Source organism: Oncorhynchus clarkii, chromosome 24 (genome assembly GCF_045791955.1).
Source record: "Oncorhynchus clarkii lewisi isolate Uvic-CL-2024 chromosome 24, UVic_Ocla_1.0, whole genome shotgun sequence".
In the NCBI taxonomy this organism is placed as follows: domain Eukaryota; kingdom Metazoa; phylum Chordata; class Actinopteri; order Salmoniformes; family Salmonidae; genus Oncorhynchus; species Oncorhynchus clarkii.
In genome coordinates this window covers 2,555,066-2,572,193 of record NC_092170.1, presented here as the reverse complement: position 1 = coordinate 2,572,193, position 17,128 = coordinate 2,555,066, and the positions used below count along the sequence as shown (strand labels likewise).

The 17,128-nt window shown below is 44.0% G+C and overlaps 1 protein-coding gene across 1 annotated transcript in view; it reads left to right on the top strand.

Annotated features, from left to right (window-relative positions):
- The window catches only part of LOC139382263 (serine/threonine-protein kinase SIK2-like), a 58,072-nt gene that overhangs the window by 7,809 nt on the left and 33,135 nt on the right, over positions 1-17,128 (top strand). Inside the window, exons 3-4 of the mRNA XM_071126128.1 lie at positions 625-688; positions 11,095-11,256. Of these exons, the coding sequence (XP_070982229.1) occupies positions 625-688; positions 11,095-11,256 (226 nt within the window). The remainder of the gene's footprint in view (positions 1-624; positions 689-11,094; positions 11,257-17,128) is intronic.

Below are 17,128 nucleotides of genomic sequence, written 5' to 3'. Positions count from 1 at the left end.
TCTATTTTCCTCTCTCTCAATTTAGCTCTCTTCATCCCGTTGTTTTCTTTGGCTAATTCTGTACTGATAGTGCCAGCGGTGTGTGTGGGAGGACACCAGGGTATGCGCCCCAAAATGGCACCCTATTCGCTATGTAGTGCACTACTTTCCATAGGGCCCTGGTCAAAAGAAGTGCGCTTCTTAGGGAATAGGGTGCCATTTGGGATGTAGACCCTGGTGTCCTCCCACACACACACCGCTGGCTCTCTACAGGGAATAGAGGAACCGTTCAACCATGGAACAGAACATCGTTCCTGTTCTCTCATATTTGTGTCATTTTTGTAATTCCGAAAAAAATAATGACTTTTTTGTTATTGTTGTGTGCAGCCAGTATAAGCTGTTTACTCTGCTGATCAGTGCAAGTTTGCATTCATTCATTTGTTCTTTATGATCCTTTCATCAAGACTGTTCTGCGGTTCTCAGTAGGCCCACGTCAGCCAGCCTAATACTATTCCAGGAATCCATGCACAAGGATTATCAGATGAATTTACATCTTAACAGCACCGAGGTCATTGCTGAAGTTGGTCTTAATCTGTTTTGCTGTGTGCTTATTGCTTACTCATTGTTTCCTTCCCTCTTTCATAGGTAATGGAGACCAAGAACATGCTCTACTTGGTGACGGAGTATGCCAAGAACGGGGAGATTTTCGGTAAGTGACGCAGACGTACCAAGCAAATTTTTACCCGACAACAATGTCGAACAATTTTTGCATAAATCTCTATATCGCAATCAGTGTAGATGAAGGGGAGGATACAGGTTAAAGAAGCATTTTTCAGCCTTTTAAGCCAATTGAAATATGGATCGTATGTGTGCCATTGAGGGTGAATTGGCAAGACAACATCTTTAAGTGCCTTTGAACGGGGTATGATAGTGGATCCCAAACTGTGGGGCGTGCCTGTGGGGGTGTTTTTAATTTTTTTTAAGGAACTTACAAATTTACAAATTAGGTAGTGCATCATCAGTTCCTCTTGTCATGTTAGTCATGGCATACATTAGAGAGCTATTTATAACTTCTAGATAATGTCCAGATCAACTAGCCCATGTCGGCTAGGTTTTTTTAGCCAATAGATTTTGTAGTAATGTTTTATAACTCAAATATCACATAAATACACATTAGACATGGCAAAATGTATAGAATTGCAAGAACACTTGCTTTAAAACTGCAAAATGTTCTCTGCAGCCAATGACAAAATGTGCTTTAAACCAGCAACATTTTCTCTCTGCCAACAAGAGGGGGGTGAACAGTTTGTGTCATGAACAGTGCTTGTGCCCATATAAATAAATGTGGCGCGCATGAAGGAGGGGTGCGGGATGTTCCCCAATGCTGAATGTGGGGCCTGAGTGAAAAGGTTTGGGAACCCCTGTGGTAGTGGGTGCCAGGCGCATGGGTTTGTGTCAAGAGCTGCAACGCTTCTGGGTTTTTCACGCTCAACAGTTTCCTGTGTGTATCAAGAGTGGTCCATCACCCAAAGGACATCCAACCAACTTGACACAACTATGGGAAGCATTGGAATCAACATGGGCCAGCATTCCTGTGGAATGCTTTTGACACCTTGTAGAGTTCATGCCCCAACAAATTGAGGCTGTTCTGAGGGCCAAAGGGGGTGCAACTCAATATTAGGAAGGTGTTCATAATGTTTAGTGTACTCACTGTATGTTCCTGATAGGCTTTTGCTTAATCAAAAAGGAAGGCTTCTTTCATTGTCTGTCTAAGGACAGGTAGTAGGACAAAGGAATGCCTCCACCTGTTGAGAGACAATGAGATGATTTGATTAAATCTTCCCTTGAGCTCCTCAACATTTGCATATCTTGCCCCTAATCCTACTTTCAGTGAAGATTGATTGTCATAGGTGAGAAGCATTGCGTTAAATCCATAGAATTAGAATTCTGTCATATATGATTATGAACCACGTAGATAGTGAATTTAGAGAGGATTTCCTGGTCTTGTGTTTTGACTAAACAGGGCTGGTAGTTTGTCCAAATACCCTTGTTTATGTTGTTGTGCCACTTGGATGGCACCCACTGGGGGAGGGAGAGGGCAAGGAGGAGGAGTCACAGGTTAATAGAGCTTGTCTAACCTTTCAGTTCAGGGGTCAGTCAAAACAGCCTTTCCTCAAATACCCTTCTGTATCTGTACAGAGTTGTTACAGGCTTACCTGTCTTCTATATACCCACCAAATAAGACCGAATCTAAACCTAAGAGAATATCATATGATGTAGGTAAAGATGCGAAATGTGAATGCTATTTTACCCAAAAGCACATTTCGTTTTTTGTACAGTACATGAACCTCACAGACAGGCCTTCTTCCCAAGGCAAGCCATTTCCCAATGGTTATGTAAAGTGATTTTTGTATTGATGAGTTGTGTTGCATGATGTTTGACACATCATTGTACTGTAGGCAATGCAGAGCTGGGTACAGTGACTCTCCTGTTCTGTGTGCTCGAAGGTGTGCACAAGGTGAGTGGGTTGGTTAACCTTTGCCCCTTAAAAAGTGGAAGACAAACAATTGGTGGGATTCTACTACTGGACTGGAGCGGTTATTGATATGAAAATGCTAGATAGCCTAGCCGTGAAGAATGAATAAGAGTCTGGTCATGAAAGGAGGGCAAAACCAGAAGCCCTAGAAGTAACCTATTAGGACTTATAGAACCAATCTTGACCATCTTGATGTACCATTTGAGGTATGAGGCGTATGAGGCGCATGTTCTATCGCTAACAGACACGCCATGCTCTCTGGTCTGCTCCAATGAAAACCAGCACTGCTGCCACCAGCCATCTTGGTTATACAAGCAGCGTTTTCTGGTTCTCTCATTTATTTATTTGTTTGTATAGAGGGAGGAAAGGGAGTGCTTGCTTGACACATGAAGGATGACAGTTTTTTTTACACGTGGAACAAAGTGAAGTGATGCAGGGCACTCAGCAAAGTTGTCTGCCTTATCCGTGCCAATGTTTATCCTTCTGGAAGGTTCTCCCATCTCCACAGAGGAACTCTGGTGCTCTGTCACCTCCCTGACCAAGGCCCTTCTCCCCAGATTGCTCAGTTTGGGCAGCCAACTCTAGGAGTCTTGGTGTTTCCAAACTTCTTCCATTTAAGAATGATGGAGGCCACTGTGTTCTTGGGGACCTTCAATGCTGCAGATTTTTTTTGGTGCCCTTCCCCAGATCTGTGCCTCGACACAATCCTGTCTCGGAGCTCTACGGACAATTTCTTCGACCTGGCTTGGTCAACTGTGGGACCTTATAGACAGGTGTGTGCCTTTCCAAATCATGTCCAGTCAATTGAATTTACCACAGGTGGACTCCAAGTTGTAGAAACAGCTCAAGAATGATCAATGAAAACAGGATTCACCTGAAATCAATTTCGAGTTTCATAGCAAAGGGTCTGAATGCTTATAAAAACAAGATATTTCAGTTTGATTTTCCGCTTTCTCATTATGGGGTATTGTGTTTAGATTGAGGAAAAACATAAATTTTAATCAATTTTAGAATAAGGCTGTAACGTAACACATTTTGGAAAAAGGGAAGGGGTCTGAACACTTTCCGAATGCACCGTTTCTTGATTACATAAATATTCTACCCCCCGTGGCGGGCCGGGTGCATGCACGCTGACACGGTCGCCAGTTGTACGGTGTTTCCTCCGACACATTGATGCGGCTGGCTTCCGGGTTAAGCGAGCAGTGTGTCAAGAAGCAGGGTCTTATTTCGGAAGACGTTTGGCTCTCGACCTTCGCCTCTCCTGAGTCTGTACGGAAGTTGCAACGATGGGACAAGACTGTAACTAGTGCCAATTGGATATCATGAAATTGGGGACAAAAAGGTGTAAAAAATAAATAAAAATCCATCTAATTTCAATCCATTTGAAATTCATGCGGTAACACAACAAAATGTGGGAAAAGTACATTGGTGTGAATACTTTTTGAAGGCACTGTATGTGACAGGTCTTTTTTGTTCTTACACACTCAGTTCTTAGGTAGTGTGTTTGTGTGATTTTTGCCTAGTCAGAGTAATGCATGTTTACAGAGGGTCGGAGTAGGGAAATGTGGCAATGATTCTCAAGTGATTGATGCCTTATTTTGGATGGTCATCACGTGTTTGTGTGTGTGTGTGCAAAGCAGCGATACTGCACTAAATAAACAAACTGTGTTTGACACTCTTCTTCTCCCTGTGTCTGGGTTATGCCAGGGTCAAGCTCAGACCTGACACTGGTGTTGATTCTAACAACAGCCATCTTGTTTTCACCACGACTGATAAAGAAGGGTGCAGAGTAGTGGCGAGTGAATGGAACAAAGTCGACTGAATTGAGACCGGGTCCACATCCCAAATGACACCTTATTCCCCTTTAGTGCACTTCTTTTGACCAGGGCCCATAGGGAAGTCCATAGGGCTCAGGACTCTTTCTGGGGCTGTATTGACTTATGTGGCGCCTGGAGGACATGTCTTGCAATCAGCCCACGACAAGCCCATTATGATAGAAATAGACTGGGCTTGATAGTTAATCAGCGCAGCACTCCAACTGAAGGGCGGACAGTACATTTGGGTAACCTAATTTCAGAGAATTCTTAGATTGCTCCACTGATCATGTCTAGGTATTACAGAACCATTTGGCCCCACTTATTGTTCTTATTGCACAATGTAAAATGGTTATATAATGCATATTTATATGCTTTTCGCCATCAACATCATCACTGAGATTTTCAGACGCCAGCAAGCAGCACAATAGCTGACGTAGGTAAACAGGATTATGACGTTCTGTTTTCTTCCACTATAAACAGACATTCCTTCCACTTAACATCAATCTAAAGATTCACTAAACCCACCAAGCTACATTTGTGCTACTTGACTTAGTAGCTGGCTGTCAAGTAGTGTCTGTTAGTGGCTTTGTGAAGCCACAGTTCTTTATCCAATCACCAGAAAGCACTTCACCCACCTATCTGTTATCAATGCTTAGAAGTCCTTTTTGTAAGCCTGCTGCTCTCGGTCCGTATCCATCCAGCTTTGTCCCAGACTGTGTCAACTAGCTAGCTGTCTGGGAGGAGATCTAGTCTGTCTGTCCATGTCCAACCCATAGAATTGGAATTACTAAGACGGACGTTCCTATACAAGTCAATGACTTACAGTTCCAGTAGGTCTATTTCTACAATCCATCCATCCCAGCCCTATGGACTTTGAGTCTGGCAGGGTGGTGGGCCAGACACAGTGAAAGCAGCCATGCCAACCTGTCTGCTGGCTTGTCAGCCTCACCCACCCACCAAGCTGCAGGAGTGGATCAAACCTGGAGAAATTGGGTCAACTACAAATAATGAGGAGGAACAGAAACGCCAAGCGGAGGGGGGGCATCAATTTGAATTTGAAAAGGGGGTAAAAAAAAAAACATTTAGGCCATGCATATTAAGAAGAAAACACTACAGGAGAGTAGCTGGGTTTAATTGACTAGGCCTAAACACATCTGTCTTCCTGAGAGTGTGCCACGGTGAGATTCATTTTGGCTGTCAACTTCTATTGTCCGCTGCAGTAGTTGGGTCTATAATTTTTTTAAATTCTGTTACTCAGTAGGTATCGGGTGTTTTTTTGTCTGAGCTGAAAAGGCTTGGCTACACTGTTGACTCACCTAGCTGACACTTAGTAGCATCGTTTTGATGGCTGATTGACCTGGGGCATGCTAGGCAGTGTTGAATTGTACGCATACGCTACACGTCTTTACTTCCGTACTAAATTTCAGGAAAATCAGTTTGGAGCTGAGACATTGCAGGATTGATCGGGAGAGAGTCATTATTTCCCTTGTTCAGTGGGCAGGCTCCCCCTGGCTTTGCTGTCTGGATGCCGGCCAGCTGAGAAATGTACGGACGCCAGGTCCTGCTTTCGCTCGGCTTTCCAATCTCTTCAAAACCTGAGCAGCTGTTAAGAGATTACACATCTACCCAACAGAACTGGAACACGGTGCTCTTCTGAGATTTTCCCTCGTTGTTTTTAACACCCTGTCCTGGACCTGTGATTCATCATTCATCCCCCCCGTCTCTCCCACTTTCTCCCAGAATGCAGCACTTCTTTGACTGAGTACACCTGACTGTGCTGCCATGTTGGTCCTCCTCCTTGCCCCTTCTGACGTTGAAGCAGTGCATTACTCATTCATCCACTGGTGTGATGGTAGCTGCTGTGACAAGCTTGCTTTTTTTGTGTCATTAGCCCTTAGCGAAAGCACTCTGGAGCGCACCAGACTCTGTTGCTCGCGTGTGAATGGAACAGCTTAGCACTGTCAAGGTGTTGGGGATCAAGGCTCTAGAGAGCAATTTAAGTCATGCCATAGATTTTGAAGTAGATTTAAGTCAACTGTAACTTGGCCACTCAGGAACATTCACTGTCTTCTTGGTAAGCCACTCCAGTGTAGATTTGTCTTTTTGTTGTAGGTTATTATTCTGCTGAAAGGTGAATTCCTCTCCCAGTGTCTGGTGTAAAGCGGCTCCGTTCGGAAGGACGACTGTATCTTTGTGTCTGGGTGGTTTAATACATCATCCACAGCATAATTATTAACTTGACCATGCTTAAAGAGATATTCAATGTCTGATTTGTTATTGTTACCCATCGTCCAATCACTGCCCTTCTTTGAGGCTTTCGACAAGCTCTCTGGTCTTTTTTGTTGAATCTGTGCTTGAAATTCAATACTTGACTGATGGACCTTAAAGAGATTGTATCTATGGGGGACAGAGGAAGGCGTGGTCATTCAAAAATCATCTCAACCCCTATATTGTATTTCTCATGTCTATTTCAGTGCAATAAAAATAGTATCTAGCACAGTGAACAACACTTCTATTGTCCAATGTAAGTGTCAGCTAATTCCAGCCAAATGGGTATCCAGGATCCAAAGTCCAGACTTTCTCTTGCGAGGGATTGGTTAGCTACTATAGGGCAAGAGGCCGCTGTAGGCTTACTACTCAGTATATGCAGAGAGGTTTATCACATAGCTGTGTTGTGTAGCTGCAGTAGCCCACCCACCCAATCTCTGTATTCAGAGCACCTCGCCACATTCCCATGCCAAGTGAGTTTTTATTTATTTTTTATTAGCGACACGCGACAATGTGAAGCCTCAGTCAAGAGGGGAAACAATATGGAATATGGCACCCTCTCTAATCAGTGTTATGTTTTTCTAATTCCCTCTGAAGTTAGTACTTCTGATGAATGGTTGTCTGGCCATAATGTCACAGTTTCCTGAAACCTTAGCTGTATGCATTCTCATTTGCATAATGAACTGGATATGAGGGAATTATAATTCAGATTGATGGAGTTAATGCTTGATATTTCCCTTAGGAATAGCCTAACTTTGCAGTTGCTCCATTTTTCATTTTTTTCACCCTCTCGTGTGAGCACAGGGTGGTTGACGCTGTTGAGATGACTCAGACTCTTTAAAACTCGAACTCTGGTTGGTCTCCTGAAATGTTTTGTATTGTTGAAATGTCTTGAACGTAATTTTGCCCTTGTACTGTAGAGGGAAATGAGTTCCCATTCCTCTCTGTCGTTCTCCCTCCATGCTATGTGAGGGTGTGAAATACAGAGCTGCATGCATGCCTGCTGGTTGCAGGTGTGAAGATGCCATCATGACACGAGTTCCCCAGAGGCTGTTGATGAGAGTGATTAGTTCTCTCTCCCATTATATCTGTTCATGGTTGTAATTGACGGGAGGAAGTCGTAACGAGTTTTATTTGATTTTGAATTTGCGGATCGTAACAATTCAAATTTTACGTTATAATATTTAGCTAAATACACTCATACCATCATGGCCGTCTAGTCATCCCCAGCTTCCAGTTGGCTCATTCATCCCCCTCTCTCTCCTGTAACTATTCCCCAGGTCATTGTTATGAATGACAATGTGTTCTCCGTCAACTTAACTGGTCAAATAAATGTTAAAGGAAAAATGGTATCACAATAAAATAGAAACAATGAGGCTATACACAAGAGGTACTGGGTCAATGGGCAATGCTTACGGGTCAGTCAAGGTCATTGAGGTAATTATGTATATTTGGAAAGTAGTCAGACCCCTTGACTTTTTCCACATTTTATTATGTTACAGCCTTATTCTAAAATGAATTCATATGTTATTTTTCTCATCAATCTACACACAATACCTCATATTGACATAGCAAAAACAGGTTTTTAGACATGTTTGCAAATGTCTTTCAAATTAAACTGATCACATTTCCATAACTATTCAGACCCTTGACTCAGTACTTTATTGAAGCACCATTAGCAGCGATTACAGCCTCGAGTCTTCTTGGCTATGACTCTACAAGCTTGGCACACCTGTATTTAGGGAGTTTCTCCCATTCTTCTCTGCAGATCCTCTCAAGCTCTGTCAGGTTGGATGGGGAGCGTTGCTGCACAGCTATTTTCAGGTCTCCAGAGATGTTCGATTGGGTTCAAGTCCAGGCTCTGGTTGGGCCACTCGAGGACATTCAGATATTTGTCCCGAATCCACTCCTGAGTTGTCTTGGCTGTGTGCTTAGAGTCGTTGTCCTGTTGGAAGGTGAACCTTCGCCCCAGTCTGAGGTCCTGGGCGCTCTAGAGCAGGTTTTCATCAAGGATCTCTCTGTACTTTGCTCCGTTCATCTTTCTCTAGATCCTGACTAGTCTCCCAGTCCCTGCTGCTGAAAAACATCCCCACAGCATGATGCTGCCACCACCATGCTTCACCGTAGACATGGTACCAGGTTTCCTCCAGACGTGAGGCTTGGCATTCAGGTCAAAGAGTTCAATCTTGGTTTCATTAGACCAGAGAATCTTGTTTCTCATGGTCAGTCATTTTTAGGTGCCTCTTGGCAAACTCCAAGTGGGCTGTCATGTGACTTTTACTGAGGTGGGACTCTACCATAAAGGCCTGATTTGTTGGAGTGCTGCAGAGATGGTTGTCCTTCTGGAAGGTTCTCCACAGGGGAACTCTAGAGCTCTGTCAGGCCTTTATGACCAAGGCCCTTCTTCTCAGTTTGGCCAGGCAGCCAGCTCTAGGAAGAGTATTGGTGTTTCCAAACTTCTGTGTTCTTGGGGACCTTCAAAGCTGCAGCCATTTTTTGGTACCCTTCCCCGGATCTGTGCCTTGACACAATCCTGTCTCGGAGCTCTACTTACAATTCCTTTGACCTCATTGCTTGGTTTTTGCTCTGACATGCACTGTCAACTGTGGGATCTTTATATAGACAGGTGTGTGCCTTTCGAAATCATGTCCAATCAATTTAATTTACCAAAGGTGGACTCCAATGAAGTTGTAGAAATATCTCAAGGATGATCAATGGAAACAGGATGCACCTGCGCTCCATTTTTAGTCTGTCTGAATTCTTATGTAAATAAGGTTTTTCTGTTTTTTATAACTTTCTAAAAACCTGTTTTTGCTTTGTCATTATGGTGTGTGTGTGTGTAGATTGAGATTATTTATTTAATCCATTTTAGAATAAAGCTGTAACAAAATGTGGAGAAGTTAAGGGGTCTGAATACTTTCCGAATGCACTGGAGCTAGGGGTAAAGTGACTATGCATAGATAATAAACAAAGTAGTAGCAGTAGTGTGTGTGTGTGTAGTTAGAGTCCAGTGAATGTACATCAAGCAAGTTGTAGAATTTCTTAAAAAAAATAAAAAAAATTAAACTGCGTCAATGCAAATAGTCTGGGTAGCCATTTGAGTAACTGTTCAGCAGTCTTGTGGCTTTGGGGTAAAAGCTGTTAAGGAGCCTTTTAGTCCCAGTGATGTTGTGAGAGTTTGGGCGAAGTGTTTGCTGTTGGATAATTTTTGGACTTGTCAGCATTGCTGAATACTAATTCAAGAAATATCAACAGAATCGAGACATGATGGGTCCATGATCTTTGGAGATGGATGGGGAGGTTTCTTTAACATGTACACTATTCAAACAAGCCAAGACCCCAACATTTTAAACATTTTTTTCATTTAACCTTCCATTTAATAACTAGGCAAGTCTGTTAAGAACAAATTCTTATTTACAATGACGGCCTACGCCTTATGCGACTCCCGATCACGGCCGGTTGTGATACAGCCCGGGATCGAACCAGGGTCTCTAGTGAGGGCAGTGCCTTAGACCGCTGCATCACTCTGGAGCCCCAAAATAGATTGGAAGTGTTTGCATTTGTCTCAGGAAAATGGTCCGTGGCCAAAATTTGTTTCCACCCGTTTGTCCCTTAGAGAGGCAGCGTAGGGGTCAGAACAGAAGAGCGTCATGCAGCTCTTTGCACGACACTGCAGCACCCAGGGACATTGGAGTTAGGTTATCTTGGCTCTTTCTCACTCCCTCCCCCTCTTATGTGCTAATGCACAAACAGCAGGGCAGTTCTGAGTAACCCTCCTTCTATCCCCTCCTTGAGTTAGCTGATGAGGACATTTTCAATGTTTTCTGTGTATTACAGTAAGCTTAGGCTAATGTGTTTGTCACTGCCCAGCCCTGCCAGCTCACCTCAGCCCTCCAGCTGTAAGCTGAGCGGAGCTAGCCAGGCTGGGCTAGAATATGTTAGTCGAGCACTGTATGCGTTAGTTGGGCCTGTATGGTCTGAGGGCTTGGCTGGCTGAGGTCTGAGGGCCTGACCCAGCACTCTTGGGTGTGGTGACTGACCACATGATTACGTCCGTGGAGGGGGGGGTGTTTACTCTGCTGCCTCGACCTGACCACAGAATCACAGGCCAGGCTCCTTATTGTGGCTCATCGCTGTCCTTTCCTTTGTAGGCTGGCCGGAGGAGGGGTGGTTACTGTAAGAATAGTTGAGAGAGCTGAGGTGTTCCATGCCACTATGTGATTGTACTCTACAACCATGGCGTATGGCAAACCAAACCCAAATGGAATTGTACTAGCCTATTACTGTTCAGGCATGAGCAGAGTGTGGATTCTGTTAGGCACACAGATGGATTTGGTCTAATGTGTAGTCTAGCAAGCCTTAGCTAGGAAGAAGACATGGAGCACACACAGGCCTACAGTACATGTTTGAGGGCTACGCATCCTAGCCACCCTTGATTTGAATGTATGCCAGCTGATGAACATATATATGACTCTATCCCTCTCCCCTCTCTAGACTACCTGGCCAAACACGGGCGACTGAGCGAGCTAGAAGCGCGGCGCAAGTTCTGGCAGATCCTATCAGCGGTGGAGTACTGCCACAATCGTAACATAGTCCACCGAGACCTGAAGGCTGAGAACCTGCTGCTGGACGGACACATGAACATCAAGATAGCAGGTAGGTGGTCAGTGCAGTGAAGCCAGACATTTTTTGTTTTTTCCTGACTCCATAACCTGTCATGAGAGACCAGACATTTTTTCTGGTCAAGTCACTTGGTCAAGAAAAACTCCTGTACTTTCTCATCGCTAGGGTTCCAAAATTCCCCTTGTTTTCCAGAAATCCTGGTTGGAGTCCTGGCAATTTTTGGAAAGTGAGCTGAATTTTGCAACCCTACTCTTAGTGTTTCAGGGGAACCTAAGAGTAATCTAAATTGTTAGGTTAGATTACTCGTTGGTTATTACTGCATTGTCGGAACTAGAAGCACAAGCATTTCGCTACACTCGCATTAACATCTGCTAACCATGTGTATGTGACAAATAAAATTTGATTTGATTTGGAAAGACCAGTGGGATGGACTGTATGAAAATACCTTGTGTAGAGAGAGTTTCATGTTCTCAGTTGTGAAGATCCTGTAAATCGACAAAGGCCTAGAAATTGTGAACCAAGTCTTTTATATATAGTGCGAACAACTTCACAACTTGTTTTGATCAGAACATTGCTGTTGGATTACATGGCCAGGAGCAATGACCTCAGCGATGGTTCAGTTCTGAAATGTCTAACGACCAGAGCAGGCCATTTGCACTGTGTTGAGGTGACCAAAGCCCCCTAGCTAGATCAGGGAAGCAGGAGCTGAAAGCTAGACCGTATTGCACAGAGCCTCGGGCTGTTGCATTATCAGGAAGATGGCATTTTGAGCGGGCTGGTGAAAATGTCATCGAGCATCTGCGAGAGGGCTGGGTGAGAAGGACTGTTCTGAGATGTTTGTCAAACACGGTGACGCGCTGTGTGCATGCCCACAGAGTCCTTGCGTTCCTGCTCCAGTGGTGTGAGATCTAGGCTAGTCCGGACTGTGACTGACAGAGAGAGAGACTTAAAGAAGCCTGTCTTCCCGTGTTCATTAGGGCACGCAAAGGAAAACGTTTCCAAACGTTTTTCAACTAAAAATGAAAATGAGTCCCTGTAGTCCCTCCTCGGTTTTAGTCTGTTTTGTTCCGTTTGATATCTAATCAACACGACCCAGTTTGTCTCTCTGTGGATGTAAGAGAAGATGATCGGTTGTGGTGGCAGGTAGTGGTTGTTATTACCAAAGGCAAAATCGCCACCACAATGACGCCGATCCAATTGTTGGGAAAGGTACACTTTTTGGGGGAAATGGACCAGTGAAGACATTAACCTAGGATTACAAATACATCAGGCAGGCACACAAGGACATTGGGACATCCTGTGCTTTGCTTGTCTTAGATGAGGACAATGGTTTTTTGTCATTTTGTTCTAGTCTCTCTGGACTAAAAAGAGACTCACTGCACAGAGAAACAGATAAATGTTCCCCCAGTGATATCTCACCCCTTGTTTTACCTCACCGAAGGACATTGTGTGGTTCATGTTTTATCCTCAAAGAAGAGGATGCACTGCCACACTAGTCTCCCTTTTTTAAAGGTCTCCTTTTGTATACCCAGAACTGCCCGGGCGGTCAGTCTCTCAGACGCTCCATAGTGCTGTCGTGGTTGATGGTCAGTCAGGGAAAGGTCACCCAAGTGCCAGGCAGCAGGGGGTGTTGCTTTTATGTTTCTACTTCAAAGAGCTTGTGTGTGTGTGTGTGTGTGTGTGTGTGTGTGTGTTAGATCATGCACTAATCAGGAAGCCTCTTAATCACACTTGGGGTTGAGGCTGGCATCAAATTAACTGCTTTGAAAACACTTGCCATATCATATGTGACCAGTGATTGGGTCAAATAACATTTGATCACAGTGGTACACCCCCTTCACCCATACTATTACACTATGTCTTGCTTTATTGTTCATGGACCAAGCTGAAAGGTGACCCATTACACAGAATCACATGTTCAAGGTGCAGGTGTGATATAATCATTAAGCCACCCTCTCATTCACCCCCCCATGCCTCTGTACCTCAGACAGAGTGATACTCAACCACACACACTGTCCACCAGCTGTATAAATCACCATTGTAAGCTGAGCTCTCTATGCACTTGTGTCAACTTGAACAAGGACACATCGCATTGTCCCTCATTTATAAAGGAACAGCCACTGTTGGGATCCATTTGGGACACAGACAGAGTGACTGGTGCTGGGCGCGGCGTTGCGCAGCCCACCCTCCCCACATAGCGAGCCCCTGGGCTGTTGGGAGCATTGACGTCAGCCAGCCACGCTGCTCAGTATGCAGCCCGCAAAGTGGGTCAGCTCCTCTGATAAGCCCTCACTCCTTCTTTACTCTGCCTTAATGTGCCTTGCCAGGGCCCTCACCGACATAGACTAGCCGAGATATAATTATCTACAGCTCCCTTTGTCTCGGGGTAATACACACCTTTAGATCCCCCGTCTTAGATATGGGCATAAAGGTATATGATTGACCGCTTCTTTTGTCTCTAGTTCAAATGTAGCCTAAAGACTAGGCTAAATCTAGACGTACGTATACCGTGCCTTCACTTCTTTTAACATTTCACATTTTGACCTTGTGGCAAGCATCACTCTGACCTTGATGCATTGCATTGTCAGAGCTAGACAGTTTTTCAGGTGAGTTATTAAAAAGGGGGGGGGGAAACATTTCAGATTACTTTCATTCAGTAAACCCAGATTCACAGTATTACCAGAATAGAATCCAGATTTGCATGGGATTGGATTACTGTTAATTTTAGGTGATGGTTATGAAACCTTGTTTTTAGCTAGACAAGTCAATGGCAATGCTGCACTGCTGTTGTTAAGTGTGTGTTGTGCAGTCTGTGGTACTCGTCACACAGGGTTTCCGTTAGCCAAAAGTTGCTGGCTTTTGTCCACCCCCCAAAAATGAAAAAACTGTAAATAAATCTGTTGCAGTTGCATCTGTTACCATAATCAAATGACCGAGAGGGAAAAAAATCCCATTGCAAAATGATGCTGTTTATTAATTTATGGAGATACAAGTCAATGTAAATACATTTGACGATCATGCTTACAGTGCCTTGCCAAAGTATTCATCCTCCTAGGCGTTTTTCCTATTACAACCTGTAATTTAAATAGATTTTTATTCAGATTTCATGTGATGGACATACGCAAAATCTGTGAAGTGAAATGAAAAAAATAACTTGTTTTAAAAATGTCAAATTAAAACACTGAAAAGTGGTGCGTGCATGTGTATTCACCCCCTTTGCTTTGAAGCCCCTAAATAAGCTCTGATGCAACCAATTACCTTCAGAAGTCACATAATTAGATTGCACACAGGCAAAACACTGTTTTAATCAATTGTTTGGTGATGTGAATATATTTAGTGTAGTTTTATCGAAAATATATATTTTTTTAATGTTTCACTTTTTATTTGTATGAGATTCACTGTGGAGGATGATCCTCCTCTGAGGAGCCTCCACTGCTTCACACATTTTACTTATGCTTTTCACTGACAACTGCAACTCAATAATCAGCTAGGCCTATTGCCATGCGCACTGCCCAAATAGGCATAATCCCAGATAGGCATACGCCTATGAGCTTATGATTTTGAAACAATCCACAGCTATTTTTTTTTTAAGAAGCTAGTGGTCCTTGATTCCTCTGTGGCTAAGTCATGCTTTCTGGTGAAGTATTTTGAATGATTTTATTTCTTCCTGTATAAACGGGAGTAATATATATAATTTTGGCAAATTTAGTTCAATTTACTTCCCTATTGGAGTCTTTAGACCTCCCCCTTCTTTCTAAGTTTATAACAGAGATTTTCATCTCTGTCACATATGGAACTGCTGTCAAGTGCGCTGTTTATAGTGTGTTTTCCCGCGAATTGCTTTTTGGCAACTGTTTGAAAATAAGGTTTTATTGGCTGCTTCATTCCATGAGTTAGTTCCATGTTTTGTTAAGATGCATTACCATAATCTAAATGTGATTTCTGTCATTTTGAGCACTGTGGGTAGAAATTCTCATGGTTAAAATGTTTCAAATGGCCGTCAAATTAAAATCTCCCCAGTCACGTTGTCCAGCGCCACATTTTCCTAACGGAAACCCTGACATCACACTAGTGGCAGAGAGAGAGAGTGAGCCCCAAGTAGCACCCTATTCCCCATATAGTGCACTACTTTCAACCATTCAGTCGCACTTTGCGTCCCTTTTACATGGCTGTGCGAGTGAATTTTTTAAATTGGTAGCATCAGTGCGAGCAGCACATTCTACATGTTCACCTTACTCAAAACACCCTATTTTCTTCAGGAGGCTAAAGCCCATGATTTGGTCAAGCAGTAAAGTACATTTATCCTCATCACTCCTGTAATTAAAGTGTCTGCCTGCCCCTGTACCTGTTTAGCTGGGAACTGCTGCTGCTGTGTTGAGCGAGCCACTCGCTCTGCTTTCCTGGATAAATGTATAGCATTTTAAAATCCTATTGCGGGGAAAACACAGCTATCCTGTTACATTTAAAATGAAAGTATATTTGTCACATGGTTTGTAAACAACATGTGTAGACTAACAGTGAAGTGTTTACTTACGGGCCCTTCCCAACAATAACACGAGGAATAAATACACAATGAGTAACGATAACTTAGCTATATACACTGGGCACTAGTACAGAGTGGATGTGCAGGGGTACGAGGTAATTGAGTTAGATATGTACATATCGGTAGGGATAAAATGACAAGGCAGCAGGATAAATATAGCAGCAGCGTACGTGATGAGTCAAGAGTTAGTGCAAAGAGGGTCAATGCACATAGTTAAATAGTTAACGCTACCCAGACTAACTATTTAGCAGTCTCTTGGCATTGGGGTAGAAGCTATTCAAGGTCCTGTTGGTTCCAGACTTGGTGCATCAGTACTGCTTACCGTGCGGTCTTTGATAATTGGTGGCTGGAGTCTTTGACAATCTTAAGGACTTTCCTCTGACACCGCCTGTTAGAGGTCCTGGATGGCTGGGAGCTCGTCCCCAGTGACATACTGGGCCATACTCACTTCCCTCTGTGTAGTGCCTTGTGGTCGGATGCCAAGCAGTTGCCATAGCAAGAGGTGACGCAGCCAGTCAAGATGCTCTCAATGGTGCAGCTGTAGAACATTTTGAGGATATTTTCAGCCTCCTGAGGCGGAAGAGGCGTTGTCGTGCCTTATTCACGACTGTGTTAGTGTGTGTGTGTGTGTGTGTGTGTGTGTGTGTGTGTGTGTGTGTGTGTGGACCATGATAATTCCTTAGTGATGTGGACACCGAGGAACTTGACGCTCTCGACCCATTTCCACTACAGCCCCGTTAATGTGGATGAGAGCGTGTTGGACCCGCCATTTCCTGTAGTTTGCAATCAGCTCTTTTGTCTTGCTAAAGTTGAGGGAGAGGTTGTTGTCCTGGCACTGACCACTGTCGTGTCATCAGCTAACTTAATGATGGTGTTGGGAGTCGTGCGTGGCTACGCAGCTGTCGTTTTCTGCAAACATTAAAGCAGTGACTCGCTCCTGCAGGTTAATTCTCTACAACATCCGTGGAGTATGACCTTACCTCACACAGGAAGTGGCGCAGGTCCTAATCCAGGCACTTGTCCTCGCCCATCTGGACTACTGCAACTCACTGTTGTTTCTCCGCTTGTGCCATCAAACCTCTGCAACTTTTCCGGAATGCTGCAGCCCGCCTGGTTTTCAAGTTTCCCAAGTTCTCCCATGTCACCCCGCTCCTATGCACCCTCCACTAGCTTCCAGTCAAAGCTCGCATCCACTACAAGACCATGGTGCTTGCCTATGGAGCAGCAAGAGGAATTGCCCTTCCCTACCTTCAGGCAATGCTCAAACCCTACACCCGAGCACTCCGTTCTGTCACCTCTGGTCTCTTGGTGTTCCCTCTCAGCCCAGTCCAAGCACCTGAAACCCTACCTCTTCAAAGAGTA